The 26,026-nt window shown below is 37.4% G+C and overlaps 1 protein-coding gene across 2 annotated transcripts in view; it reads left to right on the top strand.

Annotated features, from left to right (window-relative positions):
* Positions 1 to 26,026, top strand: part of PRKG1 (protein kinase cGMP-dependent 1) — a 1,186,942-nt gene that overhangs the window by 436,289 nt on the left and 724,627 nt on the right. For both annotated transcript variants that reach the window (XM_004285352.3, XM_004285351.3), the window contains exon 3: positions 24,253 to 24,366. In XM_004285352.3, coding sequence (XP_004285400.1) covers positions 24,253 to 24,366 — 114 coding nt within the window. The remainder of the gene's footprint in view (positions 1 to 24,252; positions 24,367 to 26,026) is intronic.

Here is a 26,026-nt window from a genome sequence, read left to right as displayed (position 1 = left end):
GAACTGATTTGCCAGAGGTTGCCTGAATCAGAGTTACCAGAAATGGAATTAGAAGGTAAGCCTCGTTACTGCAGGTCTGTGCTCTTGACGTTGTACCATAACTGTCTTTCATCTCTCTCTCTCCCTGCCTATCAGTTGCTGTGTTATTCACGTTCTGTCTTCTGGTATCTTTATTAGCCAAGCTGACTGCCAGAATTGTCCCTTCTACTGTCTCGTTAAGGTCTTAGCTTTCCGCTCAAAGCCTAACTAGGAGAATTTTTCCTATGAGATGCATTAATGGTATTGTGGAGGCTTAGAATTTGGAATACTTGGATCTGACCTTTGTTCTACTTTAAATTTCCATTGATACTGAACAAGAAACTGCTGTGAGCCCGTTTCCTGATCTAGGATAATGTATTTTCCCAAGGGTACTTAGCAGGCTCAAATGAGATAATGACAGATGTACAGACATTCTATAAAGTGTCCAGTGCTATACAAATATATTTGTGGCATCCAGTCTTACATTCACCTTTGATTATAAATGCTTACTTCACTGGCTGATATTTTTATAGCTCTCTATCTTCCTGTGTTGACTTATATCACACAACTTTTGCTTAATGGTAAATTCCTGGAAGACAGAAACCATATATTTTATTTTTTAACATCTTTATTGGAGTATAAGTGCTTTACAATGGTGTGTTAGTTTCTACTTTATAACAAAGTGAATCAGCTATACGTATACATATATCACCATATCTCCTCCCTCTTGCGTCTCCCTCCCACCCTCCCCATCCCACCCCTGTAGGTGGTCACAAAGCACCGAGCTGATCTCCCTGTGCTATGTGGCTGCTTCCCACTAGCTATCTGTTTTACATTTGGTAGTGTATATATGTCCATGCCAATCTCTCACTTTGTCCCAGCTTACCCTTCCCCCTCCCCGTGACCTCAAGTCCGTTTTCTACGTCTGCATCTTTATTCCTGTCCTGCCCTTAGGTTCTTCAGAACCATTTTTTTTAAATCATGTTTTACAGTGATAGTGAGTTGATGATTCCTAGCAACTCAACTTAATAAAATAATTGTAGTTATATTTTCTGGAAGCCTGGAACATACTAAGCATCCAACTACTATAAAGAATTTTCCCCTCTAAGTAGCCCCCTAAAAAGTCACACATTTTAATGAATGCTCTAAATTAGTGGCTCCCAAATGGAGGTGACTCTCTTCCCCACAGGAAACATTTAGCAGTGCCTGGTGACATGTTTTGGTTGTTATAACTGGGAGAAAGGGAGACTATTGTCATCTAGTGGATAGAGAGCAGAGATGCTGCTAAATAGTCTGTGATGTAGAGAATAGTCCCCACAACAGAGAATTATCCAGCCAAAATGTTAATCATACAGAAACTGGGAAGCCCTGCACTAATTAAGAACCTTGCTACTTAAATTGGTGCTTGGAGGAACATTGACCTTACCTGGGGCTTATTAGAAATACAGGCTCCCGGGCTCTGCCCTAAACCTACCATAATCAGAGTCTTCATTTAACAAGATCCTCAGGTGATTAGTATGACCATTAATCTTTGCAAAGCACTGGTTGCAAGTCACACTGTTTTTTAAAATAAACTTTAAGATGAGTTTTCACTTTACAAAAAAGTTTAAAGATCTCAGAGAGTTCCCATGTACCCTGCACCCAGTTTCCCCATTATACATATCTCACATTAATATAGTAATTTGCTACAATGAACAAACCAGTATTGATACATTTTCAGTAACTAGAGAGCATTCTGTATTCCTATTTCGTTAGTTTTTACCTAATGCTCCTTTTCTGTTTCAGGACCCTATTGAAGGTAACAGTTTACATTTAGCACTCATCTCACCTTAGGCTCCTCTTGCCTGTGACAGTTTCTCAGGCTTTTTTTGTTTTTAATGAGCTTCACAGTAATGATCAGATATTTTCTTGAATGTTCCTCAGTTGGTATTTGTCTGCTTTTCTCATCGTTAGACGAGGGTTACCTTTTTTGAAGGAAGACCACAGAAATAAAGTATCATTTTCATCATATCAAGGACTCATATAAGCATGGCTCACCACTGATGATGTAGACCTTGGTCACCTGGCTGAGATGGTGTTGGGGTGATATTTATCTTTATAGCTAATATTTATTCCTTATCGCATTCAAATCTGGCTAATGAAAGGCTGTGCCCTTCCATAGCTGCCTTGCACCTGCCTTGCATTTGGAATTCTGAAGGCTTACATTGTTACAATTGCCAGATTTATTGTACATGTGCAACTTCACACTGTAATTATAAATGAACAGTTTCACAGATTAAATAGGGGACTTGATTTTTTTCTCTAGGGAAATATACAGATTTCAGTAAAGGGGAAATCTGATTAATCAAAAAAGCTAAAAACCACCTGGAGCCAGCAACTAATTGGGATTTTTGTCCTCAGAAATGAGAAACCACTCCAATTGGCAGCTTCAGATCTGAATTCTGAAACATATTAGATATGGAAATCAGCGTTTGCAGTCAGATATGTAATTTCAGAGAAGGTTTTGCTCCCCTCACAAAACTTCTTCTTTTACCTCTTGGCGTAGTAGGGCCATATGCTAGGAGCTGGGAGACGAGGATAACAGTTCTTGCACTGATACCCATGGCCTGTAAGTATATAGTCATGTGATAGCTGTGGCTACACTATGCCTCAATCTCTTCATCAGATTTGGGTGATTATTCCTAATTTGTGTGCTTTAATTGTATTCAGAGAGAATGAGATTAAAAAGATGTTAAGAAGTACTTCTGTCTCTTAAAATCTGCCTCTCTAAATTCCAACCATTACTTCTTACCACTTCTAGACCAATACAGCACGAGTCTTAGTTCCTCTCCCACCTCTAGCATCTCCACCTCTGCCTTGGTGATGGTGTCATTTTATCATCACAGTTCTTTACTCCAAACTGGAGAACTTCTGTCCCACATACAGACCCCAGCTTGGTGTTCTACTTAAAAGGTAAAGCTTTTACCTTTTGTCTCTAGATACGGTCAAGAAGTATAGAAGTAGCTTTATTAATATTCTAGACATGTAAATCTTCCACAGCAAAGCACAATCTAAAATTTAGCCATACAGATGTAAATATCCACTAGCAGCTTCTTTGAGACTCTCAAGGGCAGGACATTCGATTTCCAAGCTGTAATATGAAGAATCCAGTAGCCATTCTGGACCAGTGGGCTCTAAGAGACACTTGTGTTTATCTGCAAGTGGCACATAAAGAGACTCAGGTTGAATCGTGGGAAGCAGGTCTCTAAGATGAAAAAAACGCTAGTTTAGGTCCCAGAAATTTTTATAGTAAGGCTGTTGTTGAACTTGGAGAATTCTTTAAGTCTGTATCTTTAAAAATAAAATACTGGGGCTTCCCTGGTGGCGCAGTGGTTGAGAGTCCGCCTGCCGATGCAGGGGACATGGGTTCGTGCCCCGGTCCAGGAGGATCCCACATGCCGCGGAGCGGCTGGGCCCTTGAGCCATGACCGCTGAGCTTACGTGTCCAGAGCCTGTGCTCCGCAACAGGAGAGGCCACAACAGTGAGAGGCCCGCGTACTGCAAAAAAAAATAAATAAATAAATAAAATAAAATACTGAAAAGTACCTTTAACTTCTATAAGCCATTTTGTTTTCTATTTAAGTAAACATTTAAGAATCATGTAATCATAGAGCTGGACTGAGTTTGAAACTATCCAGGATCACTTTGCAGATGAATGCTGAGGACATGGAGAGTGAAAGAGAACTTGTACAGTCATCTTCTTGCTTACTCAGCCAGGAAAAAATATAAAAGTTCTTTTGACACCAAGTATGATGTTCCATTCAGTCTTTCATGCTGCATCTTACTCCACATAGTATTAGCATAGCTTGATTTTTTTTAAGTAAAATTCCATACAAAATATGTATTTCTCAGGGTAAAATATAGGTGATGATATCTTCAAGATTTTTTTAAACACTTGAGTATTTTTTTCAGATGACAGAATGTAAAGCAAATATCACAATTCTTCTGTCTTGGGAAATATTTAAGGTTGGGGGAAAATAAAGGGCAATCTCAAGAAACTGCATGAAAGGATACTGTATCCGAACTGCTTCAATATTAGCATGCATAAAGCAAGGCATTTCAAGGAAGATTTATCCACACTCAATTATTATATATACACAGCAGCTGATTTCAATACTGGAGCTAGAGTTTGTGATCATTGTAAATTAAGACGTAATAACATTGACCTGAAGTGTTGCTCTAAGCCAAATGGTCAAATCATTGTATCTGTGGATCTAATGCTTCCACTCTGGTAAAATGCTATAGCATTTCTCTACTTATAGCATCTTTCTAAAGACACTTTTCTGGGAAAGGTAAACAACACCTAAGGAAGTTACAAAAGGGCAAGGAAAAGAGTCAAGAAGGTGAAAATTGCAGGGAAATGATTTTCTTAGGTCTATCTCAAGTAAATGGAACTGGAAGAAGGATATGATTCAAACCTATAAAGTTAGGAAAAGGATGGGTATAATAAATATGGACTTGATATATTAAAATTATTTAGAGTTTAAGAGAGGAATGTGAGACCACTGCAAAGCAACACTGGTTCCCAGAGAAAATTCTTCTTGGTAACTAGCTCCTTAAGTCCCTGGATCCTTTCTAACTCTCAGCCTCTGCAAGAGCTCTCTCATTTTTGTGTTCTGTACTGCTGTGGATGGTGACTATAGCGGGCAGTCTATTGGGAAAAAGTAGCAACTAAACACTGAAGGCCTAAGAGCTAGCCTTCTATTCCTATCTAGACCATCTCAATTTTATATTTAGTCAGTTTAGCTCTTGCTCTCCCTGATGTATTGTGAATTTGTGAATGAGAAAGTAAAGTATGAAATAAGTGAATATCATAATTGGCTTATCTAAGACTTTTATTTGGCAGTTTCCTTTCTCTTCAAAAATGTGTAACTTTATTTTTACTTGTACTTTTTATATGATAGTTGTGTCAAAATTCTATTGATATTATTTACCTAGCATAAAACCCAGTGTGTTTGTCTGATTCTGCACTGGCTGCTCTAGTGATAAGGTATGTACTTACTCTGCAATGGAGAGGTGACTAGGAATGGCTCTGCCCTTCCATGAATTGGTCTTCATCCTTTTAAAATAGCACCGCTGGAGTGGCAGGAACCCCAAAAGAAGTCTAGACAGGAGAATGGAGTTCTAGTTCTGATTCTGCTGTAGCAGAAATTTTGTTTTCTTTTCCTTTTACCACATTGTTGAGATTCCTGGGACCTAGTTTTTCTGATTTGTAAAATAAAGGGTTGGATGTTATGACCTTGAATGTATATTTCAACTCTAATATTTGATGCCTCTAAGGAAATGGCTCTCCTGAGTCCTATTTCCCCATTCTCATCCCTTTTAATCCAAGGTTTATAATTTTGTCTCCTGTATTCTCTACTCTTTAGCTTTATTATTCAGAATCCTGATTCTTGCCTCTAGGCTATTTCTTTCAGATTTCAGCATCTGCCTCTCTACTGAATTCATAGAAGGACATTAGAATTCAGTTTTCTCACTTTAATAATTTTCCCAGTTGAAGTTATCCAGAGTTATTCTTAGTTAAAACTTGAATTCTTGAGTAAAACTTGAAGTACCCTTTTCATTATTTTTTCCAAGTCTTATATTAATATACTCAAATTTACTTGTTCAATATTATTATTGTGTGAATGGACAGTGAGCTAATCAACCATTCAAAATGTGAGAATCCACTTTAAATTAAGCCTTGTGCTGGAAGTTTCAGGTTTTGAAACAACCCTTAAAATGTGCTGTGTCAGTTCTGAAACACTGCATATTTTTAGTACTAAGTTAAATTTTTTTTTAAGAATTGGCCCTGATTGTTTTAAAGAAAAATGAGTTATGGTTAACCAAATTTGATCACATAGCCGATTTCTGATAGCAATTCTTTCTCAGAATCACAGCGCTACAGTAATATGTAATGACTCCACCCCACCCCTCTTCCTTATTTGTAACAGCTAAACAGCTACAACATAGACAGTTCTTCAGGACATCTCTTTCCCTGCACAATACACATGACTAAATTTATCTATGATGATTAACATGAGTAGAGAAGAACTTTTAATCTTAGGATACTTCTTAAATGGATTTACTGAATACAGCCGTTGTACTTATAGGTGACCTAGACATGTGGCTTAAAATAAGTGAGGCTTATCTATGAATTTTAGAAGAAATACATTAATTGGCCGGAATGAAAAAATGTCTGCCTTTGTGTATTAATATACTTCTATCCAACTGAAAGCATTTACATTAGCAGAAAAAGCAGCGTCAGTCCCTGAACAATGACAAAAAAGTTGTTCTACTTATATTGTAGAATGCCAAACCATTTAGTGGTTTAAAACAATTTCTCGTCATTCTGTGGGTGACCTGGGCTCAGTAGGTGTTTCTTGTGGGGAATCCTTCATGTGATTGTAGTCAGATACCTCTGTCCCCAGCTGCTATCTGGATACTTGGCCAGGCTGAATATTTAAGCTAATTCAGTCATATGATTGGCAATCAGTGCTGACCGTAGGCTGGGGTTCAAATAAAGTGCCTACACTTCGGCCCTCTGTGCAGCTTGAGTATCTCACAGCATGGCGGCTGGGCTGCCTGGGGGGCATTCCAAGAGATGGGAAGTAGAAGGTGCCAGACCAGCATTATCTCCATCATATTGTATTGGCCAAAGCAGTTACAGGGCCTGACCAAATTTTAAAAGGTTGCAAAATAGAAACCACCTCTTGATAGGGGAAATGGTAAGGGTACATTTTAGAAGAGCTTGTGAGATGGAGATATTGTTAGGCGATCTTTGGAAAATACGATCCATCAAAATAGTTTTAAAGAAATGTCCTACCACATCCTTTAATGATGGAGTTGGCAGAGGACGGTCAGAAGATCAAATCCAACCCTCTGGCTTTTTTTGTAAATAAAGTTTTATTAGGACACAGCCATGCTCATATATTTACATGCCATCTATGGCTGCTTTCATGCTACAATGGCCATCGTTCAGTAGCTGCAATGGGACCATAAGCCCTGAAAAGCCTAAAATATTTACAGTCTGGTCCTTTACAGAAAAAATGTTTGCCAATCCCTGACTCAATGTCTTTATTTTTTAAAAGAACATTATTCACCAAAGACATTTGCTAAAAATTCCATAAATTTAAATTTTTATTGTCTGTGAATTTTTCCTGTTGCCTTCTTCTCTAGGGAAAACGTACCAACTCTAAGAGCTCCCACGACTCTGTTGTGGTCCTCTGATACATATAGTTTCCACGATGTTAACTTGTTTTTTTCCTTCAAAATAGAAGCCCTCCCTTCTGTCTCCACCCCCACCCACCAAAAGTGGGCTTTGTTGGCTCATTTATGGTGTTACTTTCTTTTATCACATATTGTATGGGTTGCAGTGGTCCTGAAGCCCAAGCCTGTCAGCACATGACAATAATCTAGGGAGTGTTAAGAACTGCAGAAGTCAGTACCCCATCCTCTAGAGATCCTCACCTGGATCAAATTGGGAAATAGGCTTCAGTACTTAAACATTTATATGTAGTGTACCTACAGAAGAACACTTAGCAACTATTATATATTTCAAAGTCTAGTCAAAGCAACAATAAAGCAATCCATCTTTTATAAATTAATAAAACTATATCAACCTCTTGCAAAGAAGTGATTCCAACTTGATCTGAAACAGACTTTGTGTGCTCATTAGCTGCTAGAAAAAAACCTATTAAGAAAAGACATAGTTTCCTTGGCGGGGGGGTGGAATGGATACTTTCGTATATAAAGAATCATGACAAGAGGAGGAGAAAAGGAGTTCAGGAAGAAGTACATGATGATGGAAATGGTGGGGGGTATTTTAATAGTTATACCAGTTGCTTATTGTGTCAACTAGAAACCTAATATGAGAAATTTCCTTGAAATGAGTGAGGTGTGGGAAATAGTGAGGGACTTAGCATGGAGTGCTCTGGAAAGAAAAGCCAAGGACAAAAAATTAAACCTTACCATCTTGACTTAGGCAGACTTGGGCATTTATGTGTGTTGGAAGCAGGGGGAATAGAGTGAAATGGGAGGCACAACCAAAGGCAAAGATCAGACTTGGAGAAAATAATTGAGTTATGTGTTAAGTAACCAGTTCCGTCTTGTAGGTGAATTCCCACATGGCTAGGGGTATACACATTTCAAACTGCTACTAAATAAGTTCAAATGAGATTGTTCAATCCTGGTTCAATTCAGTCATGGTATGTAAGGAACCTGCCTTTATCTGTGGATAATTAGGCAAAGGAAGCTCATTTCTAAAAGGCAGCATCTTGAATATTTTCTGTAACTGTAATATCAAGCATACGAATTCAATAACTTAGATGTAATTTCAGATTGTAATATTATTTTCAATTTTAATAAGACTAAAAGCTGTAGCTGCTGTGATTGAAATATATTTTCTGCCAACGCCATGGCGCTGTTAACGCATTATTTATTAAGTGCCACCGATTTCGTTTTCGTTTCACACAACTATACGCAACTTGTCTTTTTTCTTCCTAAAGACTTAAACAACTAAAAGAGATGATAGATAAATCAGCTAGTTGCAGAACGATGCCGTATTTTGAGGAACTAAGTTGGGGGATGGGGGCAGCGTGTCTTGGGAATGGTTTGAAAAAGAAATGGACCTGGCTGAGAGTTTAAGTGGAAAGTTGGTCTTCATTGCTGAAAGAAGGAATGATTCTTTAGAGGGGTGATGGTAAGAGATCCTCAAAGATAAACTGAGGCATATTAAAAATTTTAAGAGTTTACTTGAGCAAAAATTGATTCGTATCGGGCAGCGTCCCATCTAGCAGATAGAAAGGAGATCCGAGTGGCTGTACAAAATGAAAGACTTTTATGGCCAGACAGAAGCTGGAGCAAAGAAGTTATACTAGGCAAAAAAAGCAGGTTGGTTATTGCAAGGTTATAGTAGGGAATAGCAGGGGTCTATCAGGCAGATCACCTAACTCGAGCAGATCAGGTGATTCTTGGCTGGCTGGTTTAGATTCCATGTCGGTGAGAGCTGAAACTGTAAGTTAAGTCTCAGTTTGGTGACACAAGGCTTAGCATAAGCAACTCCCTTTTGGACCTGTTGTATTGTTTTTAACAGAGCAAGAAGGATGTTGCAGTGATGTCCACTAGAAACTTCTGAAAGGATGGAAATATTCTGCACTGTTCAAGGTGGTCACAACATGTAGCATTTGATATGTAGCTAGTGCAACTGAGGAAATAAAATTTAAATTTTATTTATTTTTACTTATATTTAAATTGCCCAGGTGGCAAATGGCTACCATATTGGAGAGCACAGCACAAAGAAAACACAATGTTCTTGGAAAAGAGGAAAAGGAGATTGAAAACAATTTTTTTCATCATTATGGGGATAATCCATGAATCAGAATGTTTGCAATTCAAACTTTGTCATAATCATCACAGATGAAAATGGACATATTTTTCTTCCTAGTGATTCATTTTAATAGTGTGTTTGTGGCAATTATGGTTATAAAAGTTAGCCATTGATAATTATAAATACAGCCTGTCAAAGGAGCAGGTAACTGTGATGATTATATGATCAGGAAAAACTTGTTTTTCACATACTCTGGTTTATAAAACTTGCTATAATATGTTATGTGTCACCTTTAGGTTAAACCTAACAAAAAACAGTGCAGCAGATTTATAATCACAGGAGACATCTCATCCAGTAGTTAATTTGTAGAAAAATTTCATTTTTTCAGTTTGAATGAACAGATGGCCTATTCATTAAAATTCAAAAGTAGATAATTACTTGATTCCAGTATTTTTAGCAAAAGGACACTTTATAGCATTACGTTAGGGGAAGACTTATAGGTCTTAAAATGCTTTGTGTGACTGGACATATAATTCTCCACTGTCTACAACTGTCTGCCATGCTAACTGAATAAGACAGTTAAAAATAGAATTGTAGCTCTTCTTCAACACTAAAACACTCACTTGAAAAAAAAAAATTGCTCATCTCTCTAAAGAAAAAATCTTCACATTAACCCTGAAACCCTGGCCAAACATTCAGCAAATGCTTATCTATCATTTTTGTGCTGGACACTTGAAATTAGGATATACATTTGAAAAGACTGCCCCTGCCCTTAAGAAGTAGAGTCCAATGGTAAATGTTCATTGATTTGTGTCCTGGGTTTTCTTACAACTGAGTAGCAGTCTGCAATTTTTTCTCATTTAAGTAGTTCAATAAAAGTGAGTATTTAGTAATTCATAACAGAATATTCATATGTTTAATAGTTCTGTCTGGTAAATCTGCTATAGAAGGTGCCGGTTTGCTGTGCAATGATGCTCATGCTGATTTTTTTTTTCTTTTCTTACCACCCAAAGCCAGTATTTTTTTTTTCCCCACAAGTGTTCCTCCTGTTCCTACATATAGAAAATGAGAGAGAAGTAACATTTGTTTAATTTCCCTCATTCTTAGGAAGCTCGGAATAAAATTGCTACTTCATTACTCTGGCTTTCCTCACCTAGGAATTCTTGGTCTCTTTCTTTACTACTTAGGTCTTGGCTATCTCTCTCTACGTGGACTTTTATTATCTTCTGTTCCAAATATTTCTGGAATAATTTCATAACTTTTTTTTCCAACTTCTAAAGTGCATTAGTTTCCACAAAACACTTTAAGATTTCTACAAACTGTCATAAGGTTTAAGAATGTAAGTTTACATCTTTCCCATGAATCAAATTATGTATAGGAAATTTGCCACCTTGAATTTTAAAAGAAAACAACTGTCCTCATCCATTAGATTTGATCTTCATTCCAGGGTTTGCTCTTTTATTGAGTTTTGGCTTGACATATTTTCTCCATTTGGGCCTTACACTTTGGAAAGGATGACCCCTTCACCACAGGCATTTTCTTAGGTCCATCTTGACAATCTTATCGTAAAATCAAAGAGAATAAGAAATACATTTCTATGTATGTGCATTCCTAACACACCTGCTGTCAGCAGTAGTTTTTCACTTGAAATGCAAACTTTTTCCCTATATGACTGCTACACAAGGACCCACTCACAATAAAGGGAGAAGCTTTGTCCAGAGTAAAGTACTACCTGTCTGCAAGCCCTTTGTCAGAATCCTTAGGGCCAGATGTTTCAGAATTCATAATTTTTCATACTTTAGAAAAGTAATATTGTACATGTAGTATATATTATATAGTACTCCCAGTTGGGGAGGGGCAGCACCTATAATCAAACACATTCACATTTCTGCAGCAAAATGTATAAGTGTACTAAATTAGGTCAAATAAAGACATTAGTTCAGGTAAGGTCTTGAAGCCAAATGAGAATACAACTTTAGGATTTAGAGAGCAGATAAGGAACTGGGCACCTGATAGTAACTATCACTCCCACCCCACTCCTGTCACTCTCTCAATGACTATGAATATTCATTGACCAATAGAACTAAGCCATTTGGGATCTGCACATAAGGAATTCCATGAAGAACTATCAGTAAGACCTAGAATCCCTGTAGGTTCAGTTCTGATCAGTTCTCAGGAGATATACAAAAAGAGTTCTCCTAATGGCCAACACAAAACTCCAGGTAATCAAATACTGAACTGTTATTTTTGATAGGTTAACTCTTTGCTATTCTGCATCCTATTTTCTTAACCTTATCTCTCTCCTTTTATTTCACAGTTGACTGATCCATCATTTCCATTTTTCTCTGTCTGCAACTTTTCTCCAACTTTTTCTTTCTTTACCTATACCTTCTCTAATAAAACATTCATATCCTGTCTACCCCATAAATAGATATAATACATAAGGCTTGAATTTTTATCTAACGAAGTTATAACTCAGTCCATAGCTCCATTTCTCTTCTGGCACATAACCACAAAACTTAAGATTATAACTGCATCCTTGTGAATTTGGATAGGTAATCATTGTTCAGCTCAGGATCTAATGTCTTTGAGGGTATCACATATTTATCCTGGACACAGACAGGGACTAGAAAATGTTTCTTGCCTATAGAAAGCATGGAATCTTTCAACAAGTTGACATTTACGTTTTCCCTTCCAGTAGAGATTTTTGTTCTGTGGTCTGTGCCTCTGAATGTACCTCACTACAAGTATGGATTATCTCTGGGGGGTTTTCATCTGTCCCTGCTTTTAATTCGTTTTGATACTGTTATGGTAACCCACGTAAAAGAGAGAGTATTACTTTCTTCCGAAATTCAACCAAGTTCATTCTTAGGACTGTTGGCTGCATTTTCTACCTATAGAGCTGGAAAAGCTGATCCTTATTCATTTATCAAATAGATTTATTGAGTGCCAGCTTGTAATACTTTTTCATAGCAAGTGAACAACAACAAAAACAACTCAGATCTGTCTCTATGCCATTATCTTCTTCGTGTATTAAAAACATATATCTCTGGCTGATATATACCAAAGACATTTTTTTTGGAAAATAGAAATCCTTATTAGTGGATTTTAAACTACCTTCTCTAATGTAAATAGCAATAATACATTGATTTTTATTTGGGAAAATATTTCCCAAGACTTGTTTAAGCTTTCCACTCATCAAAAGCCTGCTTGTTGTAGCAACTAAATTTCAGTTCCAGTCAAACTTGCATACTGCCCAAGAAGGGGTTAAATAGCCCTATGCCTTTAGTGTTTTCTCATTTCTACAGGGTGGTATTAGCACAGGAAAAGTCTTCTGATTTTTGCTGTGCTTTGTAATGAATAAAATATGTGGGACATGTGAAGAACTTATGTAAGCTCTTTGTCTTGGTCTCACTGAAAAGCTTTAATTTTATTCTTACTTTATAATCTTGGAGATGTCAACAGGCCCCATGCCATCTTTCATGACTTTATACTTTCCCAATAGAGACCATGGACTTCAAAGCTTGTTAGGCGAGCATTAAAAATAAAGGCCCAGAGCTAGTGAACTTTAACATTATTTTTCCCTGTGAAGCTGCAGTGATATACAAGGCAGAGTGTTTTCTTAGTGCTCAAGCATAATTTAAGATCATACTGTGCCAAAAGTCTTCTATATTATATTTGTATTCTGAGTCCTAATAGGTTAGGTACCAGAGTTTTCTTATAATATTATTTGGGTATATTCTTATATCCCAATGTTTATGTAAAAACTGTCTATTGGCCAGTAGTACAGCATCAGTTAACATCTATTCAGAATCTTCACAACATAAAACACAACAACTTTTCCTTTGGATCTGTTGGTAATCATTACCCTGTCTTGAGGCAGAGTGCAAATTCCTTTTATTTACTTCTCTGGGGTATGGGTGTGTGGGAGAGAGTTTATAAAAGGAAAGGAAACTAGTTGCTCAAATGAAAACTCCTTGTCTGTTCTTCATGTGAGTCAATGGATGAACTAAAATCTAGGAAAACTGAAATATGGGCACTAATATCATTTAGGGGTACTTGAATTCAGAACATAAATTATTTAGGACATTTGTAGATAGGGACAAATTATTCATGGACAGTGCTAAGTCATTAGGAATAATAATTTTTGTGTGAATTAGTTTCTTTAAGAGGATTTCTTAAGGAGCTTTATAGCAATGGTTCAAGGACGGGTTGCTGATCAGATTAGGGTGTGTGTAGAGCCTGCACTGCTTTAATCTGGTCTCAGGTAATCTCTAGATGAGCTTCTCGGGTTCCTTGAATCTGCCTCAGGGGGTCTTCTCTGGAATGAAGAATGTAACTCCATTTGTTGGGGGGTTTAGTTCTGTAAAGAGCTCAGAGATACTGTTATGTGTATCCCTTGAGGTGGAACCAGGACCTGCCCCAAGGCTGCACTGTTGTTTCTTGGCTGCTCTTCCCTTGTCTCTGCATCCACTGCTTTCCCTTATTAGCAACTGTTTGAATCTCCCTTTTGGACTCAGGGAAGGTTATGGAGGCTGGAGTCTGTTCCCTACAAACAAGGAATGGGGGACATGGAAAGGCTTCCATGCCCAGGAGCCCCACAGGGTCCTGCTCAGTTTCAATAGTACTGTAGTATTTACTATTAAAAAATATCGGCATCTAAGTGGACCCGTGCATTTCAAACCCGAGTTGTTGCTCAAGGGTCAACTGTACGTTTTTTTTCTCCTTCTGGACTACATAGGCAATGTAATTTAAATGAAATCTTCAAGCTTTCCCACAAGTGTGATCACAGCAGGGGGTCGTTTTCACTAACATTCCCATGTATTCACTCATGAGAATTTACTGATCTCCTCCTATTTACAACCAGACACTGCAGGATTACATGATTGGCCCTTCAGTTAGTTTAGTGAATACTAACGTGTGTAGAAAGCTTCATCACACACCAAACTCTTTCACATAAGTTTCACGTACTAATCCTGTGAAGCAGGTAGCTATTATTCCCATCGCACTGATGGAGAAACTGAGTGCCTAAATGTCTGACATTTCAAGAGCAGTGAAACCAGAATATTAGCTTAGAACTTCTGATTTCAAAACTCTTCCTTCTTCTGCCTCATAAGAGCCATTACAAAGGTGTTAAGCGAACTTGGATAAAAAAGACGTAACCTCTGATTGAAGCAACAACATCTTGTTCACAGTGGATTCTTTTCTAACCTTTCTAGTCTTAGGTGAAATTGGATTAAGCACCCATTTGACATCCTGTGAAAAGACTGGTGTCCTCCCCTAAAATATCTGCCAATTCCTTAGTTTTTTATAATTACGTAATTTACATAGTTACTCCAAGATTTCCTGCTTTCCAACTTCGCATTATCGCTCATTCTTCATTTCCTTGCCTCTCTGTTTATTGATGTATGCAAGCAATGGATCTTTCCTCAAGCTTTTATCTTCCTCCAAGCCCTTCACACAGGAAATTCGTGTGAAGCAGATTAATTTGGAGAGAAATGTAGGACATGAATTCTGGCAACAACTAACTGAATATTGTACATTAGAGATCCCTCCTACTAAGAGTCTTCTAGCCTCCTCAACATGAGGCTTTCCAGCAGGACCATTTCGCTGAAATCTCCAGCTTGTTGCTCGTCTTTTTCTTTTCCTTGCCCCTGCTCATTTATCACTCTCCTCCTTCCCACTCCTAAATGTTATGAACCAAGACCTTGGACCCTGCCTCTCCCTCCTTAAAACTGCCTATCAAAGTATTTTTTCTTTTAAAAAGAAAAAAGAGAATTTCCTCAAGAACTATTTTTAACATATATATTTTTTGTCTGGCCACATGCATTACCTAATTATCAAAACCTATTAAATAAGTTATTGTTATACCAAATCTGTAGTGAGATAATGGAAGAATAGAGAGTTAAATAACTTATCCAAGGTCTCCAAGCCAATCAGTGGTAGAGCCAGGACCTGATATTCTCAAGTATGCCTGGAAAAAGGCTGTCATTCTAGCATCAGTAGGATATTCTTATAAGTCTTGCTTCAGAAATTTTTCATAATCACTTCTATTTCAGGTGACACCTGCTGGGGAAAATTATTCAGTAAAGTAGCTTTGTGTCTTTATTCTAATTCTATCCTAATCTAGTGGCAACATGGATTACTTAAATATTGCAACCTAGTATTAGCCTATTTTTAGCTTGCAATTTACATCTAGTAGAGATTTTTTTTAAAGTGGAAGTCAAAATTGTCCCTTTAAATGTAGAGTGTTTTGTATACACATGTACATAGCTGACTCCAGGGCTTCCGACTTTGGCACTACTTACATCTGGGGCTGAATAATGCTTGGTTGTATGGGCTGCCTTGTGCATTGTAGGATGTTTAGCAGTGTTTCTCTACCCTCTAGATGCCAGCAGAACCTCCCTAGTTTCAAAACCTCCCTAGAACCAAAAATGTCTCCAGACATTGCCAAATATCCCCTGGAATTAAAACTGCCCCCAGTTGAGAACCATCATGTTATATCAAAAACTCTCCCAAGGGACTTCCATGGTGGCACAGTGGTTAAGAATCCACCTGCTAATGCAGGGGACACAGGTTCGAGCCCTGGTCCAGGAAGATCCCACATGCCGTGGAGCAGCTAAGCCCGTGCGCCACAACTACTGAGCCTGTGCTCTAGAGCCCAGGAGCCACAACTACTGAGCCCACGTGCCACAACTACTGAAGCCTGCGCACCTAGAGCCCATGCTCTGCAACAAGAGAAGCCACTGCAATGAGGAGCCCATGCACCACAACGAAGAGTAGCCCCCACTCACCACAACTCCTGAAGCCTGCGCACCTAGAGCCCATGCTCTGCAACAAGAGAAGCCACTGCAATGAGGAGCCCATGCACCACAACGAAGAGTAGCCCCCACTCACCGCAACTAGAGAAAGCCTGCAAGCAGCAAAGATCCAACGCAGCCATAAAATAATGAATGAATGAATGAATTTATTTATTTAAAAAAACCTCCCAAACTTAATATTAAAACATAACAGAGACAAAAATCGTGTGATGAGTGCCTACAAGTCTGACAGTGATAATAGTACTTGGCATTTGCCTGTCTCTAAGTAACTACAGACATGGCCATTCATTGTTTAGGCTAATTGAGGTGCTCATGTATCACAGAAATAATAGAGCAAAAATGCATTATACTAAAATTAAGCTTAATAAACTTGAGACAAATTATCTGTTCAACTCTGATTATTCAGGGAATGATCGTTTCCTATGTGTGAATATCTCTTCTCTGGCCTGTCTTTACCTTTCTTCATCACTAGAAATTGAAATTAGTCCACAAATATTTATTTAGTGCCTTTTGAATACTTTAAAGTGCTAGAGGGCTTCCCTGGTGGCGCAGTGGTTGAGAGTCCGCCTGCCGATGCAGGGGACGCGGGTGTGTGCCCCGGTCCGGGAAGATCCCACATGCCGCGGAGCAGCTGGGCCCATGAGCCATGGCCCCTGAGCCTGTGCATCTGGAGCCTGTGCTCCGCAACGGGAGAGGCCACAACAGTGAGAGGCCCACGTACTGCAAAAAAAAAAATAAATAAATAAATATAAATAAATAAAGAATTTCAAAACGTAATGTGTAGAAAGATTATAGAATCATGATATTTGTGAAATCCTTCCAGAGTCCTGTTCATGTCAGGTCAATGGTTGAGCCATCTGCAGTAGGTTTAGTAAATTCTTACTCCTTAAGTATCCTCAAGGACAGAAGTGCTGTAATGTAAGTTGCTCCTTCCAGACTTTCACTCTGATAGTTCAGATGATTTTCTGTATCCAAATTGCTTACATTTCAGTCTGTTTCCTCATGTAGGTTTCCTTTGTGGATATGTATGCCCTAAGACCTCAGAGTTAGAAACCAAAACAAAAAGTGAAGTTCAAGTATATTGATGTGCATGTTAACCTACCTCTCTTTCTCTTTATTTTTTTTCATAAGTGAGATTTTTTTCTAGATGCCTCATTTATGTTTTTGATTTTATTTCATATTCAATATGTATTATAATCTATTGTAATTTAGTACAAAGAAATATTGTATCAAGTATATTTATAGCAGTCATGACCAGAAGGGAAATCAGATGTGCCTAATTGAAGAAGAAACAAAGTTCTTCACTCACGTGGCTTGAACCTCAACTAGCCTCTTATACCTCAGATTCTGTTTCATTCCATTTGGATGACTAGTACTTTTGTGCTTCTAGTAAGAATTATTGCTGTGATAATATCAAAGAAGTGACTTCTCTGAATGGAAAGCTTGGTCCCATCTAAAGTATTATAAGGACCTGATGGTTAAAGAAACTATGAAAGCACAAATAGTTTAGGGAAGAAAAACCTATGATCTCTCCCTCCTCTCTCCCTCCTCTCTCTCTCCTCTCTCTCTCCTCTCTCTCTCCTCTCTCTCCTCTCTCTCCTCTCTCTCTCCTCTCTCTCTCCTCTCTCTCTCCTCTCTCTCTCCTCTCTGTCTCTCTCTCTCTCCTCTCTGTCTCTCTGTCTCCATCTCTCTCCTCTTATCGCTAATCTGTAATGAGAAACTGGTAAACCAAAAAAAATAAAAACAAAAAACACTAAAGCAAAGTTAGGAAGAAAACACGTAATACTAAATACTAAAACAGGGCAGTTTTTCACAGGTATTTATTCAATAGCCAAAAAATGATTTTTCAATCAAAATTAACACCTAATTTAAGGAGCAGGAGTTTAGATCCAGAGAGACCATATCCTTTTGGACTTGAAATCAAACTTAAATAGAGAACTGATAAGGTGCTGACACACTGCCCTTCTTTAATTCAAGAACAAACTTTCATCTCATAGTGAGACAGTCTTTTTCCTTATACTGGCTTAAAGAAGACATATATAAATGACTGACAAGAAGTATTCTTAAGGAACACTGTCTAAGAATATAGTGTGTGTCCCTGGCAATGAGATGGCTTTTCCCTTTAGTTAGCCCATAGTAGCCTTATTTCTACTTTCTTCCCAGATGACAGTAACCCTCATCTAAAATGACCCTACAAGGCAAGTTCAGTATAATAGTATTGTTAATCCATTGAGAAAGCAGAGAGTAAATCCTAAAATTTCTCATCACATGGAAAAAGAAAATTTTTGTGTTTATATGAAATGATGGATGTTAACTAAATTTATTGTAGTAGTCATTTCACAATATATGTAAGTCAAGTTATTATGCTATAGACCTTAAACCTACATGCAGTGTTCTATGTCAATTATATCTAAATAAAACTAAAAAGGAAAAAAACAAGATATATAAGAAACCTCATCTCCTAGAGAAAATGTATATATGCTGGTCACAGCACAGCTCAACCACCACAATGTTGAATGTTCCTATTGAATCTAGGAGCTACAGAAACCCTCATGAGAGAATATATAATGTAAAAGCTGTGGTCTCAAACCTACAAAATCATGAACGTATTAGAGAATGAAAGAGATGGAAGGTCTTGTCTAGATCGGACCTTTGATAAAACAACTGTCTCCCTTTAAAGACCAATCAAGTTGTCTTGAATGTTCCAACCAGGATTGTTGGAACTAAGCACAGAGTGTTCATAATTAGGTTATTGCCAACCATTCTGTCTCAGCTTTCCAGTAGTAAATCTCTAAACTGATTTGCCTTATCATGAAAGTCCTATGGTACAAAACCACCGGTTAGTGAAAAACCCATGAAGATAAACAAAGCCAGGAGATTCTGGGTCTCCTTGTAAATTCAATGTCTTCTTTTATTTATAGGACCTACTGATTCTTATAAAAGATAGATAAAAGTATAGATGCTTTATTATGGATCTCTTAACACTTAGCATTTCCCAAAAGTGGTACATAAATAGGGATACCAAAGAGCAACAGGTAGGTTGATTATTGCTCAAAGTGGCAAAATTTAGTACTTCTGGGCTTCCCTGGTGGCACAGTGATTGAGAGTCCACCTGCCAATGCAGGGGACACGGGTTCGTGCCCTGGTCCGGGAAGATCCCACATGCTGTGGAGCGGCTGGGCCCGTGAGCCATGGCCGCTGAGCCTGCGCGTCCAGAGCCTGTGCTCCGCAACGGGAGAGGCCACAACAGTGAGAAGCCCACATACTGCAAAGAAGGAAAAAAAAAAAAAATTTAGTACTTATGACTCAGCCCATTGCAGATCATAAATGGGCATGTGGTACCAGAAGTAGAATAAGAAATACTGTCAAGTTACTGTGATAAAGCTTTCAGTTATTCATGCTAATGGCAGGAGTGATAAAAAGAGCCAAATGAAACTATAAATAACCCTTACATTTTATCTTAGCCAGCATTCCAACATCTCTCGCACAAATAACTTTAGCAGTTTAGCAAAGTTCAAACAAAAATGATTTGAATATTTCTTTCCTTTCCTGGTAGAGATAGGGGATAGTAAAAATAACACCAGTATAGTATCACATTTAAAAAAAATCAAAACTGAATAAAAAGCAGAAGTAGAAGACATAAATTAACCACATTTTGGATTATTATGAGTTCCTCAAGTAACAGTTCTAATAGCCTCTCATCGCTGTTGAGTTTAGCCAGTGAAAATCATGGAAGAAGTCTAGAACTCTACTAGGATGTTTGAAAATGTCCTTCTGCTATTCTTTAAAACAAAAGTATTTGATTTGCAATCTAACATATTTGAAAATCAAACTAAATTGAAATATTAAAACAATCATGAATAAATGCTAATGATTCTCTTCTGTTGTTTAAAGAAATAGAAATTAATCAAATCTGACCTGAGGGGCTTCCCTGGTGGCGCAGTGGTTGAGAGTCCGCCTGCAGATGCAGCGGACACGGGTTCGTGCCCTGGTCTGGGAAGATCCCACATGCTGCGGAGCGGCTGGGCCCGTGAGCTATGGCCGCTGAGCTTGCGCGTCCGGAGCCTGTGCTCCACAACGGGAGAGGCCACAACAGTGAAAGGCCTGCGTACCGCCAAAAAAAAAAAAAAAAAAAAAAAATTCTGACCTGAGGTAAATTCATCAAAATATATTCCTAAAGTTAACAGCAAATTATAATTATATAAAAACCTCCAAGCTGGCCTATTTCTACAGTGCTGTAAGCCTCTGCACAAGTGTGCTATATATTCGGCCTACTTGACTTTTTCCCTATTTGTTTCCCCACATCCCTCCCCTCGCAACCAAAATTACCACACGTAGGCCTACCTACTTTCCATGCACATGGAGTCCATTTAAAACAAATCCTGTTTTTAGACACTGTGTGATAAAGGAGTTTATAAGGGGAGTGGCTTCAAGATGAATCTAATACTTTAAAGGAGGTTGATCAGGTGGGAATAAGGGCTGCTGGGTGTATGCAGTAAACTTTTGACTGTCTTGTTCTTAGTTTTCTTAAGTGAACCACTTAGTCCGTACTTGGAAATCCTTCGTAAATGTATAATCACTTCTAATTTTGCTTCAAGGCTGGTGTGTGGCGCGGTGAATGAGCTTAACCAAATTCACATTTCACATCAATAACTCATCTTATTGAGCTCTTGGAAATGACAGCACTTCTAAATGTCTCTCGAAAAACTCTCATTAATGCCTTGTGTGTACCTTCTTTCTTTTTAGTGCCCAGTCACTCTTCCTCCCTAAATTACTCCCCATCCACACAACAGGTATAAGGAAGGATAAGTGATCAAATTATGACTCAGGGTAACAATTTACAAACACTTTGTTTCTGTTTAACGTTTAGATCTTTCTGTTTATTAAAAAAAAAAAAATACAGTGCTTTTTAGACCTTTCTCAACTATTATATGAGATCAGATCCCTTTCTTCCTTGGCTATTGTGAATATATTGAATCTGCAGTGTTTAACTTAATCTGGAAAAGATTTTTGACATCCAACTTTCTATTTTTGTTTCAGCAAGTATTTAAAAAAATTTTTTTTTGCTATTCTAATTAATATGGGATTCAACCTTCTGTTACCAACACTAATTATTCATATATATATAATCACTTATACCTATCTTTTCCAAAAAAGTGAATTAATCTTGAGAAAATTAAGAAAATATCAGATCAGGAAAATGAGCTGTAACCAGAAGTGAGTGAGTGTTTGCACAAACTCGAAACCCCAGAGTCCTATACAATTATGCTGTGAACCTTCTAGAAGTCATATGAGAATGGGAAACATGAACAGTTATAATATAAACTGTCCATAAGTTAAAACAGATCAGTGTTATATGAGCATGGTTTTTCAGAGAAGTAAGGGGCTCTAGGACCAAGTAGAGTGGTCACTGTGTGGAGGGACATTTACAGTTTCCCAGAGGGAGGAATATCTGGATTTTATAAATTAGTTCTGATGTGATGGGTCCACAGATGCCTTTTAAGAAACCACTGAGCTAAAACAAGACTCCCAATGTCTGGCCATTTTTTTTTTTAGGTTGGTTAGTGGTTAAGAAGACCTAACTCTGAAACTGTCCAGCAGGATTCTTAGCAGTGGTCTAATTCCTGTGGATTCCTTTCCACTGAAGACTTTAAACCATGGGACCCAAAGAGACAGAGAAGCAGACTTGTACAAAATGAGCTGTGTATGAAAGTTCTTTAGGCATTATTCATTCTGCTCTTAGTTCTAGTAATATAGTTAAAGCTAGAGCTTTCAGTCAAAAAAATTTTATAATGTGTGAGAAAATTTTACTATGTTATACGTGGGAACCTCCACCATAAGACTATAGCTGTCGAAGCAATACTACAACAAATGTTGGCTGGACATGGCCAAGTAGGAAGGAGTACAAAAATACTGCATTCTGCCAGGTAGATCAGTGTGAATTCTTGAGATTCTTCTTTCTTCTTTGGGTGTGATATTGATTAAAACCCCAAAGTTCTCTCCTCAGCCCCCCATAGGGAGAAAATCTGAAACAAATCTTTTCTCCATTTAAAAAACAAAAATGAAAAAATATTATCCTACATGGACCTTGATTGGTTTCTGTAATAGATGATGGAATATTGTGCTTCAGTGTAATCTAATAAGCCCTACCTACATTTAAATTATAAGAAAGAAACATGATGCAAATAATACCAATAATAACAGGTAGTATTTACTGAGATTTGCTATATGCCAGCACTGTGCTAAGCATTGCATCTGCTTTATCTCATTTCATTTTATAAACTACCCAATAAGATAGGTACTTTGCTTTTATCATTTTATTAATGAAGAAACTGAGGCATAGAAAAATTAACATCTTGCCCAAGGACACAAGGCTAGTAAGGAACTGATAAGAGAACCAGAACTTAACTCCTGGTCTGACTTCAAATGATGTATAAATGTCTTAATTATGTTGTATTCTGAGCCTATCCTTCATTCTTGAGTGGCAGATGAAATTTCTAGAGGAATAGGCTTGCCATTGAGAGAAAGGGCTGGGTGGGGATGTCATGGGAGGAGCAACTGAAGCTTAAAAAAATATGAATTTCCTGGGTTGGTTTTGATGTACCTATCAAGAGAAAGTTTCCCTTCCTGAAGGCAAGAAGTAAGGCGTGAAAAAGCTAGACTTTTTAGTGGTCATACCCGCATAAAAGTATTTCCAAACTTTTAGGATTGTTGGATAGATTCATTTCTAAATAGCTTCTTAACACACAGAGGAGGAACAGATACACAGTTCAAGAGTAGTGAGTAGATTTTGTCTGAAATTTTACCCTAATTACTGCGGCATTCTCTCTCCATTGATACCATTCAGATGAAATAGTTTTCAGGGTAGAACAGTACCCTCTGAAGGATTCATCTTGCATCAGTGGTACATGAATTCAGCTTTTTAAGAAGTTTTTTAATATATAAGATTTTATCTCAATAGGTATTTGAACAACCCTATAATTTTATAAATATTATTGCTTAGGTAAAACTGGATTGATTTTTAAAAAGGTGGGAGTAAATGTAAAGCTAAAACTCCGAAAAGTTAAATATTACAGGAAGCACATAGCTAAAGTGATAATTATGGAGTCAGTGCATGAAGGCCTGACGTTTGGACAAACTTGGTAGCATTAGTTCCTTTCAATCACTAGCTACTGCCAAGCATTAGGCTTGGCAGTAGACCGTGGCTAAGTTACTGGGAGGAATAATAGACGGGTAGGATTAAGTGTAGAATAGATTGTGTTGCCTTTTTATTTCTTCCCCCATTATGTTAGGTGATGGAATTTTTAGTGTACATAGCTATGACTTTTTTAAAAATGCATTTTTTTTCATTTCCTTCATGAATAGCATTTCCTTACTTTCAGGCAACAATGTATACCCAGTGCACGCTGTTTACTTAGCTTTTTCCTTCTTTAGCATTTCATTTTCCAAATCCTTTGTGGAACATCAACAGTCCCAGTGTCTCTTTCTTTTTCCTCAACGCTTATAGTTTGGTTTCCTTACAGTCCATGTTGCAGGGCTGGGAAGCAGATGAAACAGTCTTGCCCAAGTCAGATAAGATGTTTAAAAATAAAAGATCCCATGAGCCGCAATTAAATAATGCTCTAGGATCAAAGTAATTTCCCTTTGCATCATAGCTACCTTACTCAGATGAGAATTCCCGAGTATGAAGTGTGCTGTACAAAATGTACACACTCAATTTTTCTTTCAAATTCAAAATGACTTTAAAATTGGAATTACCAGAGTTTTCTAATATTGCATTTGGAAAAATTTTCACATGCTGCCATTTTTATCTCTGTCTTTTTTTGGTGTTTTCTTTTAGTCTCATCTCTAATCTTATCAGTGATTAATTTAGGAAAGGATATGGATTTCTTACATACTTTATTGCATTTCTTGCACTGCATCTTGAGGATGACTTTGTTTTAGTTGGTAGCTGCTTTGCATTTTTGAAAATGAGCCTGGCTCTCCTCATCTCAACTTGGAAATGCAACAAACGAAATGAAGCATGAGAGAGAATCGAAATGATGTGTTTTTCCTTCTTCTTTTTAGATGGTAAGGTTGAAGTTACAAAAGAAGGTGTGAAGCTGTGCACCATGGGTCCAGGAAAAGTATTCGGCGAGTTGGCTATTCTTTACAACTGTACCCGGACGGCGACCGTCAAGAGTAAGGCTGTTCATTTTTCTTTTTTTTTCCAGATACTTTCAGTGTCTTTTCCATAGACCTGCGAGGTGTTAACATGCCTCTCGATTTTAATCTTCGTAAAGATTAAAATAATCTATATTCTAATTATTGCTTTGCAATACAGTTGATATTTTCCTCCTAAAGGATGCTTGTTAACATTGAGCTAAATTTTATTGCCGACTTATGACAAGTATCCTTTAACCTAGAACTCATTAAATTAGGATTTACAAAATGATATAATTTTATAAGTTAGAATTAAACAGAAGCAAGACTTTTCATTTTTCTGCCTTTAAAGCCTCAGAATCATATTTAAGAAAATTTTACGTATCTGTCTATTTTGGGTTGCATTCCCCACATAAATTTCACTTATTCATTCAGTAGTTTAGAAAAATTGAGGAGAAATGTCCTTCGTCTCATTCAAACACTGAGTAAGATATCCTGAATTCTAGAACTGCGTCGGAGTATATTCTTGTCCTCAGCTGCTCATCAAGCTGTATATTCCAGCGTTTTTCTTTTCTACTGATTGAGCTTATTTTAAATCAAGGCGTTAAAGCAGCTTGTTTCCCTAATTCTACATGTATGTGTATATATGATTTCTCTAGCAACTTTTATTGCTTGGTAGAAGCAGCTGCAGTAGTTAGAAGGGAAAGAAGTTTGTTTTAAATATTCCTTCTTCCTGAGTACAGGATGTAATGAGTGTATAACAAACAGAGCTGAATGCCAAAGCCAACAGTGGAAAGTCCATTGCATCTTCAGGCAGACGTGTATATTTCATGTGTGAAAAGTTCTGACACATCCTGTGGATGACTGCATTCACAAATTACTTTGATTAGGTTGTGTCATTAAAACAATCCTGTTCGCAAAACGCCAAATTGTTAATTAATCTTGTCTGGGTGTCACTGACTATTTTATAGATTGCTTTTTTTTTTCCTCTCGGAAGTATGGCATATGATTGACAATATGATATTAAAACTTGGGTTGTAAAGAACTCAAGAATGCATGGCCAGCTAGAGTCACAGAAATTCTTATAGGTCTTGTTAGTGAATCACCTTTTTAGTCACTGAAATCCCTGTAACATCAGTGGCAGTTGGGGCCCTTATTAGATGAGTCTTTCTTGGCATTTGATTCTTGATCTCTGAGAACACAACTCTTTTGATTGATAGGCACTGCCATGTTTTTATTCCATGACTCAAAGAATAATGAAGCCCGATGAACCATAAAAGATTCTGCCAGAACTTTAACTCACTTAAAAAGTACCTTAACTGGAAAAAAGAGCAGTGACGACTCCATTAAGTAAACAGATTTTACTATCATGCTTCATTTTCATGAGAAATATATTACTTTTAGGGCAAAAAGGAGGCATAATAACACATTTGGATTAAAACAGGCTTTCTCTGTATTATGAATAATTTTTTAAGGTTTTAAAATATTTAAATTATAAAAATATTTCAGCCTTGTGTACTCTCATTTAATCTAACTGAAACTACAAATTTTCCAAAGGCCAGCAATTGATAGTAACATGGTGTTTAATATTTTGGAATATTGAATTATTATTAAAGAAATACTTTAAAGTGAATCAAATATTTAAATTAATTATATAGCAAAAGATTTTTTGTAAGATGATTGCTTGGCTTCGTGAAAG

Source organism: Orcinus orca, chromosome 14, assembly GCF_937001465.1.
Source record: "Orcinus orca chromosome 14, mOrcOrc1.1, whole genome shotgun sequence".
Lineage (NCBI taxonomy): Eukaryota > Metazoa > Chordata > Mammalia > Artiodactyla > Delphinidae > Orcinus > Orcinus orca.
The sequence above is the reverse complement of the archived record's forward strand: the minus strand, read 5'-3'. Positions and strand labels throughout refer to the sequence as shown.